The sequence below is a fragment of the Rissa tridactyla genome, chromosome 4 (assembly GCF_028500815.1).
Source record: "Rissa tridactyla isolate bRisTri1 chromosome 4, bRisTri1.patW.cur.20221130, whole genome shotgun sequence".
Lineage (NCBI taxonomy): Eukaryota > Metazoa > Chordata > Aves > Charadriiformes > Laridae > Rissa > Rissa tridactyla.
The window spans coordinates 43,296,293-43,317,848 of record NC_071469.1 but is presented as its reverse complement, the minus strand read 5'-3'; the positions used below and the strand labels follow the sequence as shown (position 1 = coordinate 43,317,848).

Sequence of the window (21,556 nt, the reverse complement as noted above, 5' to 3'; positions counted from 1 at the left end):
AATCCACCATCCCACAATTCTGTTAACATGCGTTGGCTTGGTGAAATGGAATTTACTGGCTTTATCAACTGTCAGTCCCATTCGGCTAATTTACACCAACTGCTGTCATGTGGAAGTGTCTAAAATTGTTGTCTGTTGGTAGGTATGACATGGCCCACTAATATTCCAGTCACGTGCATGCCTTGCATGAATTAATCGCACTGATGTTGTCTGCTCCCATTTTAGTTAATGGCACTGCCTCTGCCTTCTGTGTGCTTGCTGCTAAACCATCCCAGGCTGCTGTAGTGTCCACAGCTATGCCAGTTCGGGAAACCAATCCTTGGGCTTATGCTCCTGCTGCTAATACTGGAGCTGCAGCCATGGTCGCTGGTAAGATTGGAAGTGGATCCGGTGCACTGCTATGAGAACTTGGATCAAAAGCCTAATTGAGCCCTTGAGACAATTGTCAGTGCCACTTAATGGCAAGTGGAAGGAACGGTAACAAAAGCCGGAAGTAGTAGCCTTTTGCACAAGTGGATGGAGGGAAGCGATGAACTCATGGGTTCTGGGTCTATAAGCTCGACTGATTCTTATTTTGGCAGCATCTTAGAAAATACAGTGCTTAAAAAGGAAGTAATGAAATAGTGTGTGTTTGGGGATGAAGGGCAAAGAATCTGTATGTGTACCCAAAATAATTTTTGTGTGTTCTTCCCACTAACGTACGTAAGGAGAGAGTAAGTTGGTCGCTTAAAGGCTTTCGAGGTTCATTTCTTCTGTGTAATAAGTTTAGTCTGTGCCTCACATCCTTGTCTATAGTTACATACAACATAAGGTAGTACTTTAAATGGCTGTCACCCATGTGGTACATGTATGCTAGAAGGCTACAAGCAAACTAACATCATTTCCTGGTATAAGCTCAACTCTAAAAGGGAAACTTTGCTAGGGAAATAGTAGGTGCTGCTTGGCCTCGTAAGAGTACTAGATCCATTTTCAGTAAGTCTTCCCCCATAAGAGAGCCCCTAAGCTCTGACTCCAACAGTTCCCACTGGGAAAACAACAGTAAACTGATCTTTGGATGGCGTTTAATTAGATCAGGCTGAATGAAGACTATTGAGCAGTAATGATTTTCCACGTCTCTAAAACACCAAATAACACGTGGATTGCAGAGGCATCTCCAGCATTCCCAGTTGCTTTTCTCATCACATTGGAAACCTGGCAAGGCCCTAAGGGAGGGAAAACTGTAGGGAGAAGGAAAACCAGAATTCAGCTGGTGGGAAATAGTTCTGAAACTGTGGGAGGAATGGAAATGATGGTGATTTTTTTAATATTTTTTTTTTTAATCAATCATTGAAGATAATTGAGTTAAAATCAGAGCTGGTTTTATAGAAGAAAAGTCTAAAATGCTGTGTTGAATATTGCAAAAGAATTTGCGAGTTTAACAGCCTGAGTTATATATGAAAAGAGTAAGGGAGGAGTGAGTGGAGATGGAGGAAAAACGTAAAGGCGTCATAGTAAGTACAGTTTACATATATAGTAATTTGATTAGATGTATTGCCTTAAATGTGCATGTATATCATAGGGAGTGCTCACACTTCAGTGGGTATGGGACAGAAAAATGAACTCCCAGTACCGTTACATTACTGTCCTTTAGTGGGTAAAGCCTTAATTTAGGAAACGGAGCAAACGAGTCATAAAACCGGTTTCTTTATAGCTTTGTGTTCTGGCAGTCCACCAGTGCTGAGCTGTACGTTCAGAAACCAATACTCCCCAGTTAGAAGAATTAGTGGTTATGCACTAGATCATTGCCACTAAGTTATGAGTGCAGGCGGCATCTCTCCTGCGTGCCCTAAACTCTCAGATATCTGCTATGAAGAAAAAAAAATAATTTTGCATTTTAACGAAGAAACTCTTCTCTATTTCCTCTCGACCAATGTCTTACTATAAGAGGACAGTACAGTGGATGCATTAAAGATGCTTCCAGTGTTGGTGGCAGTCCTTTCAACTGTGGAGGCATCTGTTCTTGTGTACATCCTCCAGCCTTTCTAACTGATAGAAGGGTGAAGAAGATTGGAAACATTAATGACTTGCCCATGCTTTCCTTCCCAGGCACTGAATGGAGCAGCACCTCCTCAGGTGCGGCCTCGCCAAGTCTCTTCCAAGGAAATCACAGACGTACTCCCTCCGAGGCAGACCGCTGGTTGGAAGAGGTCTCAAAGACTGTCAGAGCCCAACAGCAGCCAACCCCAACCCCAGCCCCAGCCCCAGCCCCACAGCCGCTACTACAGCCTCCTCCAGCAGCTTCCCAGTCAGCGCCAGCCTTCCCAGTCAGCACCTTCATTGCGCCCCAGCCTGTGCCGGTGGGGGTGGTACCACCCATGCAGCCAGCGTTTATTCCGGCTCAGCCCTATGCTGTAGCAAACGGGGTGACCTATGCAGCCCCAAGCGTACCTGTGGTTGGGATCACACCTTCCCAGATGGTAGCCAACGTCTTTGGTACTGCAAGCCACACTCCAGCAGCCCATCCCCATCAGTCACCCAGTCTTGTCAAACAGCAGACGTTCCCTCAGTACGAAAGCAACAGTGCTACCACCAGCCCTTTCTTCCACCCACCCGCGCAGCACAACGGCTCGGCAGCCTTCAACGGAGTCGACAGTGGCAAATGGGCTGCAGAGGACAAGCATTCGCAGCCTCCCGCCGCTGCTCCGCAGGTAGACCCATTTGAAGCACAGTGGGCAGCGCTGGAGAGCAAGGCAAAGCAGCGCACTAATCCCTCTCCAACTAACCCCTTCTCAAGTGATTTACAGAAGACATTTGAGATTGAACTTTAAGCAGCCCTATGGGGGGGGGTGGATAAATTGTACATTAGAATAAGAGGGATAAAGGGAGCAGAGGGGACTGTTTCTGATCAGTTTGCTTTGATAATCCCAAAGGTCCCTTCAAATGAAAAAGAGTTAGAAAGAGGGAGCAATTACGGGGAGGGATATAAACAGACAGAGAATTTAACGTGCGGTTCTTAAAAGGAGTCCCGGAGCCGCCCCAGTCTGCGTTCCCTCCTCACTTGGAAAGCTGGAAGTCAAAACAGAGCAAAGAAAGGCACCCAGTCCCGAAGTCTGTTCTGCAGAAACACCAATTATCTCACAGAAAGGAAGGCAGATTTTTGTACTTGTGTCCTTCTGATGCCCTTCCAGTCCTGGACATTCCCCCTCAGGGAAAAAAAATTGGGGTGGGGTGGGGGGGTGGCTGTGGGTGGGAGATTGTCACCTGCTTAGCAAAAGCTAGGTTTGTGGAAAAAGTTGAGCTTCCATTTTGAGTAACAAAGTGAATATTATATGTAAAGAATAAAGTAAAGCCAAAATCTTTATTTTTATGCATTTAGAATATTTTAAATAGTTGGATATTAAAAGCTGTATGAGTTGTAAGTAATCTTGCCAAAGGTTAAAAAAAAGGGGGTTGGATGTAAGAAATTGTACATAAGATTGATTTATCTCTGATTCTTATTGTAAGTAATATTGGGGGGGGTGGAAAAGGGGGCTCTAGCTTGTTCCTGTATCTGTTCATTGTAAGTAGCATATTGCAACAACAATCACAACCAGTAGGTCATTATATCGTAGTTTTAAATAAAGAAAATTAAAGAACAGTATTGTCATGGTTTGAAAACCATGGGGAAAATTTACTGTTTTTTATTGAAATCAAGCTACTTATTATATATAGTATGGGGTTTTTTTCCTTTCATGTATTGCTGCAGTTTCTTTGTCTTAATCTATTGGTTCTAACACTACTGTGACAACTTTACTGTAATCATATCTACATCCTGGGCCTACCTGGGAAACCATTTTATGTTTGTCTGTCAATAGCTCTTAGAGTTTTTTAACTTTGTTTTAATTTTTTTTTTCCACTGATTTGTGAAACCTTGTGGTTAAGGCTGCAGCTGGTCCAGGTTCTGCCTCTGGTGACTTGTGAAAACCATCTCATTTTAACTTTACTTTTAAACTTTGGCCTTACAAGCAAATGTAAGTTATATATATTTGTACTGATGATTTATAATCTGCTTTAACAGAAATAAATGTTGGTGGTAGAAGCACTGTCTGCGAAAGCTTAATTCCCCCCCACCCCACTTCAGTTTTCAGCATTTGCCCTTCTGGATATCTCTGTTATTAGCCCAAGCTAGAAGCTTAGTAATGGCATCTTAACACCTCTCATTTCGTGCCCTATGTTAGATTACCTTGAACTTCAAGGCTTGCAAAGATCCTTGTGACCCATAACTAATTAAAGCTCTGAAATGGAGGGCTTTACTGAAAAACATCAGATTCCGGGTTTGCATCACTGTAATTTCTACCACTGAGTATTTACATAGCGACAAATATGAAGACACTAACATTCAAAAAGGAAAACTCACTTTGGTTTTATGTCCCCTGCTGCTAAAAGTAGTACACATGAGAAGACGGTGTATTTTCACTCCTTTTCTGTTCTCCCAGTAAGTTGGTACCTGTGCTGTTAGTATGTCTCTTTCCTTACCACATTTTTATGCGCACCACGTAGTTTTAAACAAGGTAAAGTCAGACTTCATAATCTGAAGGTGAAGAAATGCTCCCTTTGTGTGACCCGAGCATTTGCGCTTGCCAGCAGTTTCTATTTCCAGGCAAGGATGGCGAGTCTCACAGTGACGTGGTCTGGAAAACCAGGGCTTTTTTTCTTTACAGGTTCTTACCGCTTTTCAGTACAATATGAATAGTAATAACCAACACTCCCCGTGGTATTTGAGTTGGTACCAATGTTTTTTTCAGCTTTCAAAAAGCAAGCAAACATTTATAATAGAATAAGCGATACATGCTTTCTTTCATGTTTAGTTCCATATCTTTCACAGCGGTGCCCAAAGATCAGCTGAAAACAGCCCAGTAACGCTACACCCGTCCCCTGTCCTGGAGGTAACAGCAAGGACCGACAACCTTCTTACAATCCAAAATGACCATCTTGATTCTCAAATCAAAAAAGTTAAACATTCAATTTGGCACTATATAGATGGGAAAGCTCTGCTTGCCAAATGGAAGAACTGTAAAAAAGACCCTTTAGTTAACTATGACAGTGATGACACATATTTAAAGCAGTGAAGCGCGTGCCTTCAACTACTAGCCCTACTGCCATGGGTCTGCAGCTGAAAGGAAGGGCAGAATAAACACTCGCTTAACTGAAGCGCCTTCAATGTTACAAGTCCTGCCCATCAGGACACAGGTGGCTGCTACAGCCCTCAGGAGTCTTGAGAAAGCGTTCCCTGGCCGCGTCTTCTATAATCATACAGCTTAAATGAAAGCTGACTACACAGAATATTTAAATAGTCTAAAAATAGAGCCTCTGACATAGTAGAAAGTGCTATTATAGAACTCTGGCTGCTTATTCTGGGACAAAAGGCTCTGATACAACCACAGTCAACTTCTATCCGTGCTCCTGAGCAGGGCCACAGACCTTGACTATGCTCTGTGCCTGCCACGTGTGAACTGAGGCTGGAATGTACACCCTGGCATTAGTCTCTGGCCTCAACAGGCAGAGTCAGTCATACTATATACTAAAACAGCCTATATGCACACGCACACACACAAAAAAAAAAAAAAAAAGTGTTGGTCTGAGATGCCAAATGCAAAATTAGATACAAACACAATTAGAAGGTCTGAGGACCGTCTCACTGTTCTTGACTATCCAATGATGGCAACTTCAAACCTCACACCTCCCATGAATTACAGCAGAGGAAGTTTACCCTAATTAAATTAAAGGGTCTTAACTGCAAATAAGTATTTCTTCTAGCAAGCAGAATCTATCAGCCTACAAAAATACCCACCCCCAAATAGCTGTGAGACTGTCACCTCTCGCTCCTTTACTGGATTGCTTCTAAGCTTTTCAGATTGCTTCTAAGCTGTTCAGTTAAAGCAGCACGTCCAGTCCTGAAGCCACACCTGTGCTGAAGAGAGTGCAATCATTAGGTTACTAATTCTTATTTTTAGGTGCAGCTGAACTGATTTACTGGATTTAGCATCCAAACCAGCTTTAGGCTGTCAAGCCTGGGGATTTACACCTATGTATGTATGTATTACTACTGCCCTGAGTACTGAGGCTGGACTGAAGGAGAGGAGAGTGGCTTGAGCCTAACTAACCGCCTTCCTCAGACGTCTTAAATTAAAGTAACACAAATAGGAGAGGAGGAAAAAAAAAAAAAAAAAAAAGAGAAAAGAAAAAAAGCCAATCCTCCACCATCCCATCAATACTACACAGCAGTCTACTAGTTTATAGCTACATCTATGCAAATAATAAGTGGGTAATGGTGCTAATTAATTTGATTAACCCATCCAAGTCTCACTGGGTACTTTGGAATGAGGAAGAGAGGGACTGTTAGGGCTGATGCTAGGGTAAAACGATACCATGGAGGCTGTAAAAAATGCTTTTCCTCAGAAATAATTCCATTTTGAGATAGTGAAGACACCCAAGGGCCTTTCCTGGCCTGACAAATCATCATCTAATCTCACCTCCCACCCCTTAATACCTGAGACACTGTCTTTCAGAGCCTCTTATGCACGCTCACTGCCACTCACTGTTAGTCTCAAAACTGAGGGTGCTTTTCAGCTACAGCTGCTCTGCATCTGGGAGTCCTGGCTTGTTAGCCCATAGCAGCAGGAGCCAGCCCCGGCCACGTGCAGAGCCTGGCTTTCTGCAAGTTAACTGAGAGTAAAGCAGATCATTGGGAGGTTTATTCTGGCAAGTCTAATGGCCCTACACCTATTTCTATGTGTATATTATTCACCTTCCCAAGCTGAAACTCAGCGCAACGCTACCACTGAGCCTGGCTTCGCAATAAATTCAACAGCACAGTTCTGGCTCAGAAAAAAAAAATAAAATTATCTGCTAAGTCTTCCTCAAGGGAGTGATATTTAAACTGTAGCATCTCAGGACAGATAACAGTGTTGGTATATTCATCAAAATTACCCCTAACATTCAGAAAAGGCTAAAAGCATTCTTCTATTTTGTCTTAAGCTTTCTGTGAAGCGTCGCTTCTGAATTTCACTCCAAAGTTGATTACAGACACATAGAAACCAAACTGACCCAACCAGAAATTTGTCTAAGGTTTAGTGGAATAAACCAGCTACAGTAATGTGACATTACACCTGCATCCCCCGAGCGAGTAATCTCATAGGACCCAAATGCTAATTTTACATGCATCGAGCTGTTTCTCACGGCCAGAGTTCTTTGCATTTAGATGGAAAGTGCTCCCCAGGAATACAAATATTCATCGCTCATTTCTGCTTTGCTTAAGCCAGTTCAGGCTGATCTTCAACCACCTCAGAGATGATTTCTTTTTAAAGATACTTCTCTCTCGTGCTTGTATGAAGAATTGGTCTGTCCCTCTTTCATGCTGGTTATCTGCCTTCTCTATAAAGTCACAGCATCCTTACGTTCCCAGTGTCATCTTGTTCTGTGAATGACAGCAACTACCCTTAAGCGAAGAGATGGATTAGCTACAGCAAGGCATACACGGGAGGAAAAAGAAGCTTGCAATAAACTTGAGGGTGGTGGGTCTCCCACCTTTCAACAGTTATTACACCCACTACACTCTGCTCAATTCACCCTCTTGAGCTTTCCAGCAGGGCAGAGCTCCCAGAACAGTTTCATGCAGTTAAAAGGACAGAGTTCAGACTTCCAGCCTTGTCACCTGTACTTCCATGTGGCCGCGGAGATGTCTGTCACCCACGGTGACGAGGAGGGCTGGCCTGCGGTTGGTAGCGAGAGCAGGTAGCGCAGCAGAAGCTGGAGTAGTATTCGTTAGTGCAGAGCTGGGCCTGCAGGATCAGGTCGCAGTTGGCCAGGTGCGGCTGGTCCACGCACTCTCTGCTCAGGTCCACAACGTGATTCACAGTAGCTGCAGCCAAGCAGAAGGTGAAGCAGCTGTGAACACACTGCCAGGGCTTACCCTCAGCTTTTGTTTCCCTCCCAAAAGACACAGCGTGTTCCTGCTTACTCTACCCTGCCGGTCCTAAGGGGATTGTTTTAAATTTAGTCCAACATCAAGGATGAGAGAGAATCTGGCACCTCTGGTGAGACAGAGGAGGAGAATGGAGTTTCTGGGGCTGATCTCCTTCGCTGGATGGTGTCCAGAGTCCAAATACGAAACTTGCAGCCAACTATTTGGTCAACCAACTGTGACATTTTGGCCTCGGGAAGTTAATTAGGCTCCCAGCGCCCTTGGTAGGGGAGGTCGTTCCTACTGTCCTGCTTTTCCAGCCAGGGAAAGCAGGGCTCCTGGGGTAGCACAACCCAGAGGCTCCTGCTGCTCCCCATTGCCTGGGGTCCGTGGCGGATGGGCAGACACAATGGGAAGACTTATAATAGGGATTGTGCCAGGAGAAGTGAGGAGGATGGGTTGTACTCACTGCTAGGCTTGCTCCTTAGCACTTTCACCTCTGTGCTGGCACTGACGGAGTTGCTGCTGCTGTAGGCGCTGCATGTGTAGGATCCCTCGTCAGCCTCTTGAACGTTGCTTATGATCAGGTTTCCATCCTGGGACAAGTGGATGCGGTGGCCATCTGCCCGCATGGGGACTCCATTCCTGTGGCAGAAAACATTTTGTATTACAGTTCCCATCCTTGGGGCTAAAGGAGCTCTCTGTGCTCTTTGGGAACTGGTGCTCTGTGAAAGGGGTGAATTTTTACAAAATTCAGCAGGAAGGAAGAAGAAATCTTTTTTTGCCATGACCTGGCCTTACAATTGGGTGGTAACATGAGCCTGAGTGAGTCTGCATCCGTTAGCCTGCTGTCTGCATGGGAGGCAGCTAGCTGTGCACGCTGTATAAAGACGTTGCCCTTTCCGCTGTTACACATTTTTGAGGTTTGAGGAACTGAGAGAAAATCCAGGGTGCCTTTCCCTCTCTCCAGGTTGTGGTCTGGCAGTGCTTGTTTGGCTGGCATTGACAGCAGCACATACTGCCTGAGGAACATATGGGGTAGTGAGCAATGCACTCTCTTCCCTCTCCCTTAAAAGTTTGGTTAAAAAAAAAAAAAAAAAAAAACACACTTAAAATACCAGCAAGATTGTGTCTGTTCTGTTCCTCCTGGAATACTCTGTGCCCAGCAGGAAAACTGCCTGAATTATGAACTCCCAGTTACCAAGGAAATGAGATTTGTTTCACTGAAAAGGGTTTCATTCAGACTCTGAAACTTGCATCATTTTGTTAATTCAAATACCAAACTCATTACAGAAGAAAAGCTCTCTTTGTGAGATGGCCCACTTCAGTCCTACCCCTCGGAGTAGAGAGATTTAAACAATTACCAATCAATCCCGCTGGATCCTTTGCAAGAAGGCTCCAAAACAGAACCGATTCTTTTCAAATAGAGAAAAAACAAACACCAAACACTTCCACAAATTCAGAGTTTCCCTGTAAACCATCAACAGAAAAGGACACAGCTTTTCCTTTATCTTTATTAAAACACTTTAAAACCTCCCTTGCTCCCACTTGACAGTAGAGGGAGAGAACTGTTGCAGCAGGAGGCTGGGACTGTAGGGGCTAAAATGTTTGCTAGGGTTAGTCAGAGTTTTCTGAAGCCCAACTAAAGGTCTTCTTTGATTACTCATTTCAGCTTTTCTATTGTAATGTCACTAGCTTTCCAGCATGGAGCCCTTTTGAACTCCATAAAATCTTAGCTTAACGTCTGCTTTCCTCCTCATTTGGCTGGAATGTGAACTTGGTGACACCCACACCCCACAGGGATCTTTCCCAGGATTTTTGGGTAACAGCCAAGTTGTTTAGGAAAGGGTACGTGATGCTAGTTGGGGTTGAGAACCGCGGGTCTCTCCCTTACCTAGCAGATATCCGGCATTATTATTTGGAGGGTAAGTGATGAGGTTTGGGAAAAGAAGGAAAGGGAAGTTCTGTCTCATTTTTGCTCACCTCGACCACCTTATATTCACGTTGTTGCCAGTCACAGTACAGTGAAGTTGAGCAGTCCCTCCCTCAGGTACCGTGATGCTTGGCAGAAGACCAGTGATCTTCAGGTCTCCTACAGCAGAAGGGAAATCATCACTAGCAGGAAGCCAATGCCATGCTGCCCTCTGGTAGTAGGAGCATTCCCTCATGGGAAAAGTCCAATATACACTATGGTGAGATACAAGCCCCTGGGCCTTGAAACGGCACATTTGGAGCTATGGTGCCGTTGCTATGGGGAATGTGGGTTTCCTAAGGACCTTGGCCCGAGCAAGGACAAGTAGCAGAGGCCTCAAAGAGCTTTTGCCTCCAGCTGGACACAAGCACATCACATGCACAGAAGAACCTTCTCTTTAGTTCCTCTTGCTCCTATACCCGTTCCACAGCAGTGTCCCAGAGACAAGGCCCTGAGAGTCACCGTTACTGTGCTATTGGTCCCTCCTCCCAGATGCCTGGAGCACCACGATCTACAGACACACAGAGATTACCACTGGGTAAAAGAACTCGCTCTTCCCTTGCCCTCAAAGTGCCTGTTGAACATTAGGTGCGAAGCCAAGAGGCATGGCCAGACAAGAAACCCCCACTGCCCAGCCCTCCCTTCTTCCCGCTTGTGTGTGCAGGCACGTGTGTGCGCGCAGACGTGCCATGCGTGCCCCCACTCATCCAGTACCTAGAGGTCGGAACAGGACCTGGCGCTGGTCCTGGTCGCGTCCATTCGAGGCAATGCAGGTAAAGAAGCCGGCGTCTTCAGAGCTGACCCGGCTGATCACCAGCGCCCCATCCGACTGCTGCCTGTGTCTGGGGAACAAGACCAGAAATCCCCTCAGCCTGTGCGTGGGTCAGGATGGGACTCCAGCCACCAGAGCTGAAGCTAATCCTCGTGCACAACTTTGTAGTAACACCGAGCAAAGGTTTAGCAGCAGGTCAGTTCAACCTGTAATGCAACCCTCAGGTCCTCAAATCCCAGCACTAGTGCTGCAGACTCTGGAAAAGCCGACTGCTAGAGCAGGCTTCAGGGAGCAGAAGGTGAGGGGAGCTGCAGGAGAGCAGCCCCAGTGGCTGTGGAAGTTCGCCGCAGGCACCCTGATCTCTCTCTTCGCTGTGAGCCTCTGCCCTGGCTCACAGACCAGTTGGGGTTTGGCAAATTTGCTTGCTGTGCGTTCTCTTTGTGTTAATCTTGTAGAGGAGCAAATTTCAGCTTTGGCTCGCTTGTAGACCCTGTATCACAGCTGTTCGCTTGAGGGTTCAATGTTCAGACTTTGATCTGTGAGCGAGGCTAGTACGGGCAGTCAGGCAGTACCGTCTGGCCGTAACAGAGGAAGCCGGCCGGCATAAAGCAGGACGGGCCCTGGCTGCACGGCCAGCAGCTCCATGCCCTCAAGGAGGAGTCAGGGAAGGCAAGACAAGGAGGAGGCTCCCCTCCACACGAACCTGCCTGTGGGTACGGTGGAGCCACCTGGGAGCTCACCTGGGAGAGGAGAGGGGCTGCCCGTCTTTCTGCCACTCAATGGTGAGAGCTGGCGACGCTTCCACTGTGCAGGGCAGTCTGACTCTCTCCCCGACGTTGGCCTCCATTACCGAGGGCTGGCTCTTATCCATTCTCAATCTGCAAAGTCCACAAGCACAGCAAAAGGTGCAGAAACTTCCCCGCTCAGCGTTTGACCTTCACCACAAGGCGTTTTTAATTACAAGCCTTATTTTTTTACCTTCAATGGGAAAGGGTGGTCTCTGCGCTCCCGCCGGAGCTCTGAAACCTGTCATTACCAACATTCACTCACAACGTTCAGAAAAGAGCAGCCTCCATCAAACCCTGCTCCAGTTCAGCACAGCTTGGCGCTGCGCTCCTGCCAGCCGGCTTAACCCTTTCAAGACAGCAACCCTGTTTCTTATAGCATCCCTCTGGATAACAGCCTAGGAAGTGTTAACAACGTGAGCACGTGGTACAAAGTCCTGAACAGGGCACCAAGCAAGTTTCCCCCAAGGGGCTTGCCTGGCACACAAAAATGAGCAGATATTTTTTGGGGTGTGAGGAGCCCGTTGCCATCACCTGCCTGCATGCAAGGGCCAGGAGCTGGCCACCCACGTCACGCAGCAGAAAGGTCAGGCTCTCACACCACTCATCTCCTCATGCTCTTTGCTGTCTCATAACTACAGCTAAACACCATTTTAGAAGGGAACTAAACCATGATGTTCCCAGCATCGAATAAAACATCATCTCCCCCACCCCCATTCTCTGACCTGAATTCTTGATCTCAAAAAACAAAATCAAAGAGCCTTAATTCAATGCTCTTAATTCAGTGAATCACTGCTTTCTGCTTTTAGGCAGAAGCAGCTAAGGAGGCTGCTGGAGAGTTCAGCAAATTGGCTAGGTTTTAGGTTGTAAACTCAAAAGAAGGGAAGAATCAGATCACGGTCCCACTTAATCTGGAACCCCAACATGCTGCATTTAAGGCAAAAAATAATTTGTACCCTTTTATTTCTGTGGGGACTAGAAACACCAAAGAAACATGCAAGAAGCTACAAAATATGCCACCCAGTACGTGAGGAGATAGTTTTGAGTCAAACTGGTTTGTTCACAAAGTATTTAAAATAAATGGGTGGGGGACTGGAGCTTTTTTTAATATACATGCGTCTATTTTGTGCTAGTTAAGCAGTTCCTATTTGCTCTGTTTTTTTCCAGAACAGGTTTCTCTTTCTGCCTACACTAACTTGAACAGCTAAGGATGCTGCCCCTGATATTTCTACTTTGCTTTGAACTTAGCTCCTTTGCTGTCAGCCTCCCTGCGCGTCTTTGCTCAGAATATGCTTCTTTCCAGAGACCCTCGGGGCGGACAGAAGACAGCTTGCGACTGGGATCTTCTCCCGTTCCTGTTGTCAGCAGTTCAGTACTGCTTGCTTCCCAACTGTGCCCCACAACAGCTGACCCGGGACCTTTCCAATCTTCAGCTTTTCTACATGAAGAGATGCCATATGGTTCATCAGCTGGGCACGGTGGACAAACTGTTGCTGTATACGAGCTTACCTGTATGTGAATTGCTGATGCGCAGAGGAACCGGCTGCCTGTACAACCTTCCTGCCTCTGGATAGCTCTGGCTGCTGCTGATTTTCCTTGTGAAGGACCCGACCTCTCTCACCCTCTGCCAGCACAGCGCCCTGGTACTCTATTCAAAATGAAATGCCATATGTGAATAAAAGGACCCTTCTTACTGTGACCTCTTGCGCAGGGTTTCTGCGAGCTTGGGAGAGCTTGCTGAACTGGAGCCAAAGAGCCCTTCAGCCATCTGTTTTCTGGCTGACTAGTGCAGTAAGCCTGCGCTGCCTGCTAATGAGAGTCACAGACCTGCAGGCAAGCAATTTTAGACTCCTTTCTCTCCTCTGTCAGTGAACATGTTGCAGCATCCCTTAGGCCACAATGCCTTCTGCCCCATGTGCCACCGCTGTGACAAAGTCCACTGAAGAGACTGAAGGCTACAGGGTGCCTTGGCTGGCCCATCTTTTGAGACTAGTCTTTCATAATTTTTTCTTTTTGTTTCTTAAATAAGGCACATTTTTCAGAACAGGGAATCGTTTGTTACCCAGCAGGACCTGTTTGGGTGAAACACAAAACGTAAATGCACCAGCACAGAGAGCTACGGCAGACTGGTCACATTATAGCGAGAGATGGAGGGCCCAGGAAACTGCAGAAAACCCCTCTTCTGGAGCCTCTTTTCTGGGATCAGGAGGCAGCTGATGGCTCGCAGGGAGGAAGACGCGCTCACTGTGCTGGAAGTGGGGTGGGTCACAGGCAAGCCACAAGGCTGGTTATGGGATGGCACTGCAAAGGAATGCTTTAACACGAGGCAACACCAAAAGAAGCCCTGCTGCCTCCACACTCCCTCTTGGCACCCCTGCAGCAGAGGAGACCAACTGCTTTGCCCGTCTCTTGGGACACCACTGCGATGGAGCGAAGGCAACGCTGCTAGCACAGCGTGGCAGCGGAGGAAGTTTGCTCCTGCAGCTGGCTTTATCGCTCCTGTTGTCAATAACCATTAAGAAGGAGCCCTGAGCTACCTCTTTGGTTTGAAGCGGAAGATAAGTCACCTATGATCTGTAACTGAATCTGTCGGCTCTCTGTCCTCCCGTCAGAAACGAGGCACTTGTAAGTCCCGGCGTCCTCCAGCTTGACATGGCTGATCACTAAGGAGCTGTCGGACTGGTAGGTGTGCCTGCAACAGGAACAAGGATTCACGGCCTCTGCCTGGCCAGGGACAGCAGCTGGCCAAGGCAGAGCGGCCCTTCGCGCTGAAGTTGCATAAACCATCACCATGGAGCGCCCTCCCCGGCTTAGAAAACAACAAAACCCTGTTGACCACAGAGGGGTCACAGGCAGGGGAAATAACTGCGGCAGAAAGGAGGTCAGGAACAGAGAGGAAACCGAGATGGGAAAACAGGGAACTGCTTTCAGCAACCATCTCCCATGAGGAGGCAAACTGCCTTTCCGGGCAGGAGCCTGAGCCCCAGCAGTCATCTGCAAACAGAAAAGAACCGGGCTTTACTTAACTGTGATTTTCATAGCACAAAGGGACTGTCTGGCTCCAAACTGTTGCTGGAAACAGACCTCCCAGGAAAAACTGGCTTTAAAAGTAGTTTTTTAAAAAGTTGTATCTTAGGTGGGAGTGCCAGAAACTTCTAGTCAGAGGAACTCTGACTTATTTGTCTACATGCTTCACCCTGGACTACCAGCTTACTGCTGCCCCAGGATAAATCCAACAGAGACAACATTTTTCTGTATCACTACCCACACGTCAGCTTCCACCAGTGCCTTGTTACGCGACAGCACCTGTTCTGCCCCATAACATTCAGCCAGCGCCTCAATACTACTGCGGACTCTGTCTCTGCTGGGCATAGACCAGGTGAACAGTTCGTGCTTTTAGGTCAATACACGGGCTTGTTTATTTATTCATCCCATTTTTTTATTTATTTATTTTTTAAGAACGTTAACAGTAAGATGACAAAGAAAGTAGGCAAGCATTTGGCGCTCTGCCCAGCAAGGAGCCTGTCTGCTCTACAGCGAAGGGAGCTGAGCTCACCTGTCAGAGGAGACCGGTCGGCCGTCCTTCATCCACTCCACTCTGGAGAAGGGGGACATGCCTGTCTTACAGACCAGCTGGATGTTTTGTCCCACGACTGCTGTCACAAGAGAGGGCTTGGCTTCCTCCAGGGTGGCTCTGAAATGGAAAGAGATTTTCATTGGCACCTCTGCTGCCCTCCTCTCCTCCAGGTCCTCTAATGCGACTCTGGGTAAGTCACAGCCACAGGGCAAAGCAGGACCGGCTGCCCATAAAGCCCTGAGCAGATCACCAGGCAACATGTGGGGACCCCTCTCCTACATGGCAAAGGCTACTCAGCAGACAGACACAGAGCCAGTGCAGACACACTTAGATCTAGCTCTGTGCACTCCTCATTTGCAGGGTGACACTGTCTGGATCCTGACCCACGCTCTGTACCTTAAAAGTCTTTCCTAGAACAGCGCACTGTTGCTCCGTGCAGTGCTCAGATAAAGGCTCTGAAGTCAGAGTCAGCTAAATTTATTGGTCAGAACAAGAAAAACACCCATGGATTCTCATTTACAGTGTAAGAATGCCTCCCAGACAAAGATCCCAGGATCCTGCAGTCTTTTCACGCACCATACTTCCAGTGCTGTCAGAGAGCGAGGAGAGTGCAAGGAAAGAGAGAGCAGATAACTCCAGGGCCTGAATAACTCGATTTACCAAAGGGCCACATGTACAGCCAATCTATTGCATGGCATTCCCAGTTAGCTGGTCCCAGCTGGGGCAACACTTTCAACTCCAGGGGAAGATGCACTGACGCTTCACAGTGAGCTGGCAGAACAGTAAAATAAAAAATAAAAAAATCTTCACCTGTGCAGAGCCCGTGGTGGGAACGAGTCTGCAGACGCCTGGTGCCCAAATCCTTCCATCATGAAAACATCTGCTCCAAAAGCCTTATGCCACTGCTTGTCTTCATGGGGCAGCACCTGCTGGCCACTGCTACCCTGCCTCTCTGAGGGCCCAGGCACTGCTGTTTCCCACAAGTGCAGCTGGCTCAGGCTGTCCAATCTGCTTTGCTGGGTGCCCCCGTGCTGCCTCTCCAGCCCACCAGTCCTTGGCAGCACATCACTTCTCCAGCTGTCCCGTCTGTGGCTGTCTTGCGTGGGGCGCGAAGCCCGGTAGGCTCTTCCTTCTTGGCTGTGACTTGCAGACTCTCTCACGGGGGACTGCTGCTGACCCCGAGCATCCCCTGTTCGAGAGCGGGAGTCAGTATGCTGGTGTTGCAGGGCTCCTGTGACAGAAGATGGCTGGTGCTCCAGAGGACTGACCCCCACAGAGCTGTGGCACGCTCTCATGCACTCCTCCTCCGAGGCAAAGCTGTTTTTATTGCCGTGACAGCCGCCGTACCAAAATCGGTTGCACTTGCCAACGACAGTCACAAAGTACCAGCGAGTGGTCCAGTTTGCGCAGGGGCCGTGGGCACTGGGCAGCAGGCATATGACAGGATATGCTACCAAAAAGACCAGAACAGAGGGAGATGTGAGGGTCATGAGGGACACAAAGGTCCAGGCGCTTCATGCCACCTACCTAGATGATCTGATGGGCCTTGTGTGGCAGAGGTGGGAAAGTAGGACACCTGAGTTTGCACCCAGCTCTGCTTTGAAATTGGGCGGCTGCTCACATGTTTCTTTCTGCCCCAGTTTTGCCACTGGAGGAAGGAGAACAAACCTCAGAGACATTTCTGAAACTAGATACTAGACGGACGCTTTACGGCCTTTCTCGAGGAATTGTGCAGCTGCAAGGTTGGCTCTGGGGCTTCCTCTCCTGCAAGGGGCACGTGGCTGGCGTTTGCACATTTCCAGCCCACAAAGCAAGTGAATTGGACCCAGTTATGAAGCCTCATGCATTACAGAACACCCATCCACACACTGGTATAAAAGAGGAGCACAGCCCAATGTGTCTACGAAGCGAGCCCCGTGCTCCGAGTCACAGCTATCACAGCCACAAACACTGGATGCAGAGCTCTGACTGAGGGGTCCTTTGCCAAGCTGTGGTTGAGCAGAGAGGATCCAGAGAGCTTTCCCTTTCTCCAAGGCAGGCCCACAGGGCTGGCCACGAGGCAATCTCTGTGTGCTGCGGCAAAAGGGCAAGGCAATGCAGCAGCAATGTGCCGGCAGGGGATACAGCTGGGAACGAAAGGAGCAGAGATGCTTTTGCCCAGCAGCTCTAGGGCCCTCATAGTACAGCAGGCACTGTATTGAGCTCTGCTGGCTGAAAGCATCCATACGGCCCTGGGCAACACCTCCATCCTTAGCTGTAGGCTCTTTCCACCTCTGTCCATGGGCTGTCTGAAGGCTGAGCATGGCCTTGAGTCCTCAGAGGGGCCCTACTTCTCCTAAACCCAGGTAACTAATTTGGAGCACTCCAGGCTCCATCAGGTTGTCTTCCCAGGGGATGACAGCTCCCCAGAAGACCTACAGACAGACAGAGGTCACACAAATGCACTTCTGTCCAACTATCAGCAGAGGACAACAAGAATTTCTGCGGTAGCTGACAGAGCTGCACCACCTGGCCGCTTTCCTACACTCCCTCCCACCTTCACCTGCCCCAGGCACCAGGCAGAATTTCTTTTCAAAGAGACAATTTACTACATTTTACAGAGAGCAGAGCATCTGCACAGGAAGTTTCCATACGCTACTGGGTTCCGTAGGACTCTTCCTATGTTTCTAAACCAAGAAGCCAAAGCATCACTTACGGTAGTTGGGCCTATCGAGACATCCTTCCCCTTGAGGACCTGAAGCTGAAGCGACATTGTCAAAACAGCAGCCGTACATGGAACTGCGGCACTCGCCCGAGGGGTGCTGCTGGGACAAGGCTTGGCTTGCCTTAGAGACAGGAATTGAAAGCCAAAAGTTATCATGCGTACATGAGGACAGTAGCACATGCAAGGCACCGTGTCCAACCTGTCGGCTGCAGAAGGCCAGCTGTTAGAGGAACCACTGTTTTTTTGTTTGCTCCTGGAGGCTTTCATGCTGTGAAGGGGTGGGAAATTTGGCTGTCAGCCATGGAGCCAGGGCTGCACTTCTCTGCAAGACAGACCTAACCAGCGCAGGGGCAGGCCAGGTTTTTTTCATCTGGTCCCACCAAGCACCCCAAGCTATGAGAGGAATTACCTCCCTGACAACTTTGCCCTCAATTAGTCTGCAGAGTTGACAAACAAAGGCAATTAATAGTGGCCGTGTTTTTCCCATTTTTTTTCTCCCAGAAATTGGCAGGGCATCCAATTGCATTCTTGCAATGGGATGGCAAGTTTCTGACTGACAGAAATTTGATTACTCAGGATTATTCAATCAGTTCTACGCAGGATGGTCTTCTACCTCTCAGACATCTCCCAACCACCCTCTGTCCCCTGCTTACAGAGGATCACAGGTGGGTGCCCCAGACTGAACAGGAGCGAAGTGGGACGAGGGGCTTGTTGCCATGCCTGCAGTACTGGTTCTCCAGCATTATCGGCAGAGATGAAGCACAACAGAAACCCACAACCTGAGTCACCAGGGTCAAATCTGAATCTTCATATCAGATGGACTTCGAAAATGCAAAGAGCTTTTGTACTTACTGCTGGAGCAGCTGCAATGGTCTGATTTCTGCTCACTTGAACATCACGGTAATATCGTGGGCATCCCACGTTGTTTGGACCCTGGGCAGCCGATACTCCATCAGGACAGCATCCATACCTACAGAGGCAGAAGGGCTGCAGCAATACCTGACCTGCCCAGCTCAGCAGGCACAGGCCATAAATTTCAGTAAGCCCCCAGGAAAGGCAATGCCTCCCTGTTCAGGCCTATCTACTTCCAGCTACCTGCTTCGGTGACAGGTGCTGAAGGGGCAGCCTCTCCCCAAAGGGCCTGAAGCTGGAGTGTGCCCATCTGCACAGCAGCCGTGTGGGCTCCGACGACAATCCTGAGAGCCAGTCCCTGCAGTGGAGTCCTGAGAGAAGCTGAGCTGATGGGAACCCGAAGAGCGCGACTGGGATTCCCAGCGAACAGGCAACAAGTTGATGCCATGGTCCTTGGTGGATGGGATGTGGCGATTCCCAGAGGTACTATGGATCGTGGAGCTCCCAGGGAGCATCCTCTCATCATCAGAATCTGGGGAGAGAACTCCTTAAAGCATGCAGGTGTGCATCAAAATCTGGTCAATTTTCCTCATCTCTGCACTCTCTCACCTGCCCAGGTCTACAGGGCAGGCTTTTCTGTATCAGGATTACACATGAATATGTATCTTCTGGCCTACTCTTCTAGATTTGGTTGTTCTGAGGTTCTTTTGCTCATTGCCCTGACCATTCTTCCTGCTGTCCCATAAGAAACCACCTGCCACATTACCGTGGTCCCCTCACATGATCCTTTCCTCTTCCTATGGTCTGCTTTGGGCAGTATTTCTCTCAGCCACTGCGTAAGTCATGCTGCCAGACCGTGGGATCTATATACTGTACAGTCTGTTCTGTACGGACAGATTCAGATACTGCTCACTATCAGCGTAAAAGAATCTACACTGTCCCCGGCTCCATGAATTCCTAGAAGCCCACAAAAAGAATGAAAGAAATTAAGAAAAGGAGGAACCTTCCCCCTACCACACCCTATTTCAAGTCCACCATCATCAAACCCCCAGACTAATAAAATTCTTCCAAACCTGTGGCAGGGCTGTTTGGGTTGTAACGTGTCAGCAAGGACTGGCGAGTGACATCATATCCCATAGTGTCCTGCATACTGGGGACCTCTGCAAAGAGAGACACACACAAAATAAGTGCAGTTAGTCCAGCCCTATGTTCTAATAATTGCAAATACATCCAGGAGTCAACACAAGCTGATGAAAATGTTTCTCATCTCCTGGAGCAGCTGCTGAGCAGCAATTGGATTCGACTGGATTGTCAGGACAGTGACCTGTGACGGGCAGGCAGACAAAAGCCAGCATTTCAGCTCTGGCATGAAGGCAAGACACAGAAAGCAACCAAAACCTTCTGAGCAGTTGTGCCTCCTTTATAGCTGGTCCACAGAGGGATGAGAGCTGGCTGTAGGTTTTAGCTACTGAGCCTGCCTAGGTTGCCATCCTTCTTGACTGGGAGTCCTGAGGTCAGTCAGCAGCACACACTGGGACAGAGCCGTCACGGGATACTGAATTCAAAATGGACACACACCAACATTGCTCCCAAGCCTCTTACACACATTTCAAATAGCACAGGTGCTGGGACTCTGAAGATGCCATGGTTACGCACACAAGACATAAATGCACAGGATGGAGACAGGCAGACAAAAAGCTGAGAACACAAGCTGGTGCAGAAATAGGAATTTCTACTCCTAAACAAAAACATCTTAGGAAAAGCTAGGTGTGCAGCAATACCACTCACGCTGTGGCAGGTAGCAGGGCTGCATGTTGCAGCTACCCAGGGTGGCTGGTTTCTGTGGCTGGATGGCTTTACATGTCTCAGGACTGTAGAATTTGGAGTCGCCATCAGCGCAGATGACTTGGCGTGTCCGTATGCCTGAATTGCAGCTCTTCGAACACTTGGGCACAGAGAGAAGGCAAGTGAGCAGGCAGCAGAGGCCGAATGCAGAAGCCCCACAGACCAGAAGTGTGGAACTGCTGCATGATTAGCCACAGGCTGAGCACAGCTTCTTCCACCAAGACAAGACAAACAATACTTCAGCTGGACAATTACAGAACCACACTTCAAACAAATGTTGCACCCAGCCCTGAAGCATTAGGCTCCCGGCCATGCTCAGCCTCTAACATCCAGATGAGCTGCCGTTACCCGCAGCGGCGTGGCAGGGAGTTGCAATAAGCAGCTGGAGTGAATTGTTTCAGCCCAGTCTGAAGGCATCTCAATACTACAGGGATCCACCAGCGGTGGGAGGGTCAGTTTTGAACCATGCATTCAAGAACAACAGTTTACAATGGGAAAGCAAACTGGTGGCTTTCTTGTAAGGAGCTAACTGGAGTTTCTTTCACTGGAAGCTGTGGATGAAGAGGGAGCAATGAGCAGCAGCTCAGTGGAGGGGAGAGGACAAGGTATCTGTGTAACCCGTCTGTTCATGGCAAGCTCTACAAACATTGGGAGAGCATTTCTCTCTTTTTTTCAGATGCAGGTAGGAGCTCTTCTGATACTAGAAAGCCAGGGGCCAGGAAAGATCAGATTAAGGTATGTGACTTTTTTAGTTGTTATTAAAACTTGGCCTGCATCTCATGAAGAACCAGATGTAACATGTTCTAACTCAGAAGAAGCTGCTCTGGCTAGCACAGAAGAAAAAAAGTGTTTAGAAGTCACCTGATACATCGGATCTACCCCTATTCTCCTCCCCACAGTGCTCTTCCTGGACTGAACGCAGTCTGGCTCCCTCCATAAAGACAAGACTAATCCAGCTGAAGCACAGTCTATCTGAAGAATTACAAAAATGTACTTTAAACCATATCACTAAACGTGATGACCAGTTCTGAAGACTGGGGCTCCAAGCCATACTCAGTCAGAGAGCTGTTCCAGTATTCACAGTGATGGAACGAAGAATTGGGAATAAGCAGCGAGAATGGATTGTTT

The 21,556-nt window shown here is 48.1% G+C and overlaps 2 protein-coding genes across 27 annotated transcripts in view; one reads left to right on the top strand and one right to left on the bottom strand.

The window, feature by feature from the left end:
• NUMB (NUMB endocytic adaptor protein) overlaps positions 1–4,057 on the top strand; it is a 99,322-nt gene extending 95,265 nt beyond the window's left edge. For 10 of the 15 annotated variants that reach the window (XM_054198008.1, XM_054198010.1, XM_054198013.1 and 7 more), the window contains 2 exons: positions 226–369; positions 2,086–4,057. In XM_054198008.1, the coding sequence (XP_054053983.1) occupies positions 226–369; positions 2,086–2,807 (866 nt within the window). In that variant the 3' untranslated portion in view covers positions 2,808–4,057. The remainder of the gene's footprint in view (positions 1–225; positions 370–2,085) is intronic. The other 5 variants (XM_054198018.1, XM_054198017.1, XM_054198019.1 and 2 more) reach the window with 1 other exon arrangement.
• Positions 4,058–4,113: 56 nt separating this feature from the next.
• PAPLN (papilin, proteoglycan like sulfated glycoprotein) overlaps positions 4,114–21,556 on the bottom strand; it is a 56,515-nt gene continuing 39,072 nt past the window's right edge. For 10 of the 12 annotated variants that reach the window (XM_054197998.1, XM_054198002.1, XM_054198001.1 and 7 more), the window contains 14 exons: positions 20,372–20,528; positions 19,657–19,743; positions 18,827–19,115; positions 18,584–18,701; positions 17,723–17,852; positions 15,838–16,477; positions 15,007–15,144; positions 14,018–14,142; positions 12,960–13,098; positions 11,406–11,543; positions 10,608–10,735; positions 9,905–10,013; positions 8,391–8,566; positions 4,114–7,879 (listed from right to left, as the gene is read on the bottom strand). In XM_054197998.1, coding sequence (XP_054053973.1) covers positions 7,704–7,879; positions 8,391–8,566; positions 9,905–10,013; positions 10,608–10,735; positions 11,406–11,543; positions 12,960–13,098; positions 14,018–14,142; positions 15,007–15,144; positions 15,838–16,477; positions 17,723–17,852; positions 18,584–18,701; positions 18,827–19,115; positions 19,657–19,743; positions 20,372–20,528 — 2,550 coding nt within the window. In that variant the 3' untranslated portion in view covers positions 4,114–7,703. Of the gene's footprint in view, positions 7,880–8,390; positions 8,567–9,904; positions 10,014–10,607; positions 10,736–11,405; positions 11,544–12,959; positions 13,099–14,017; positions 14,143–14,165; positions 14,445–15,006; positions 15,145–15,837; positions 16,478–17,722; positions 17,853–18,583; positions 18,702–18,826; positions 19,116–19,656; positions 19,744–20,371; positions 20,529–21,556 lie in introns of those variants that run through there. The other 2 variants (XM_054197995.1, XM_054198006.1) reach the window with 2 other exon arrangements.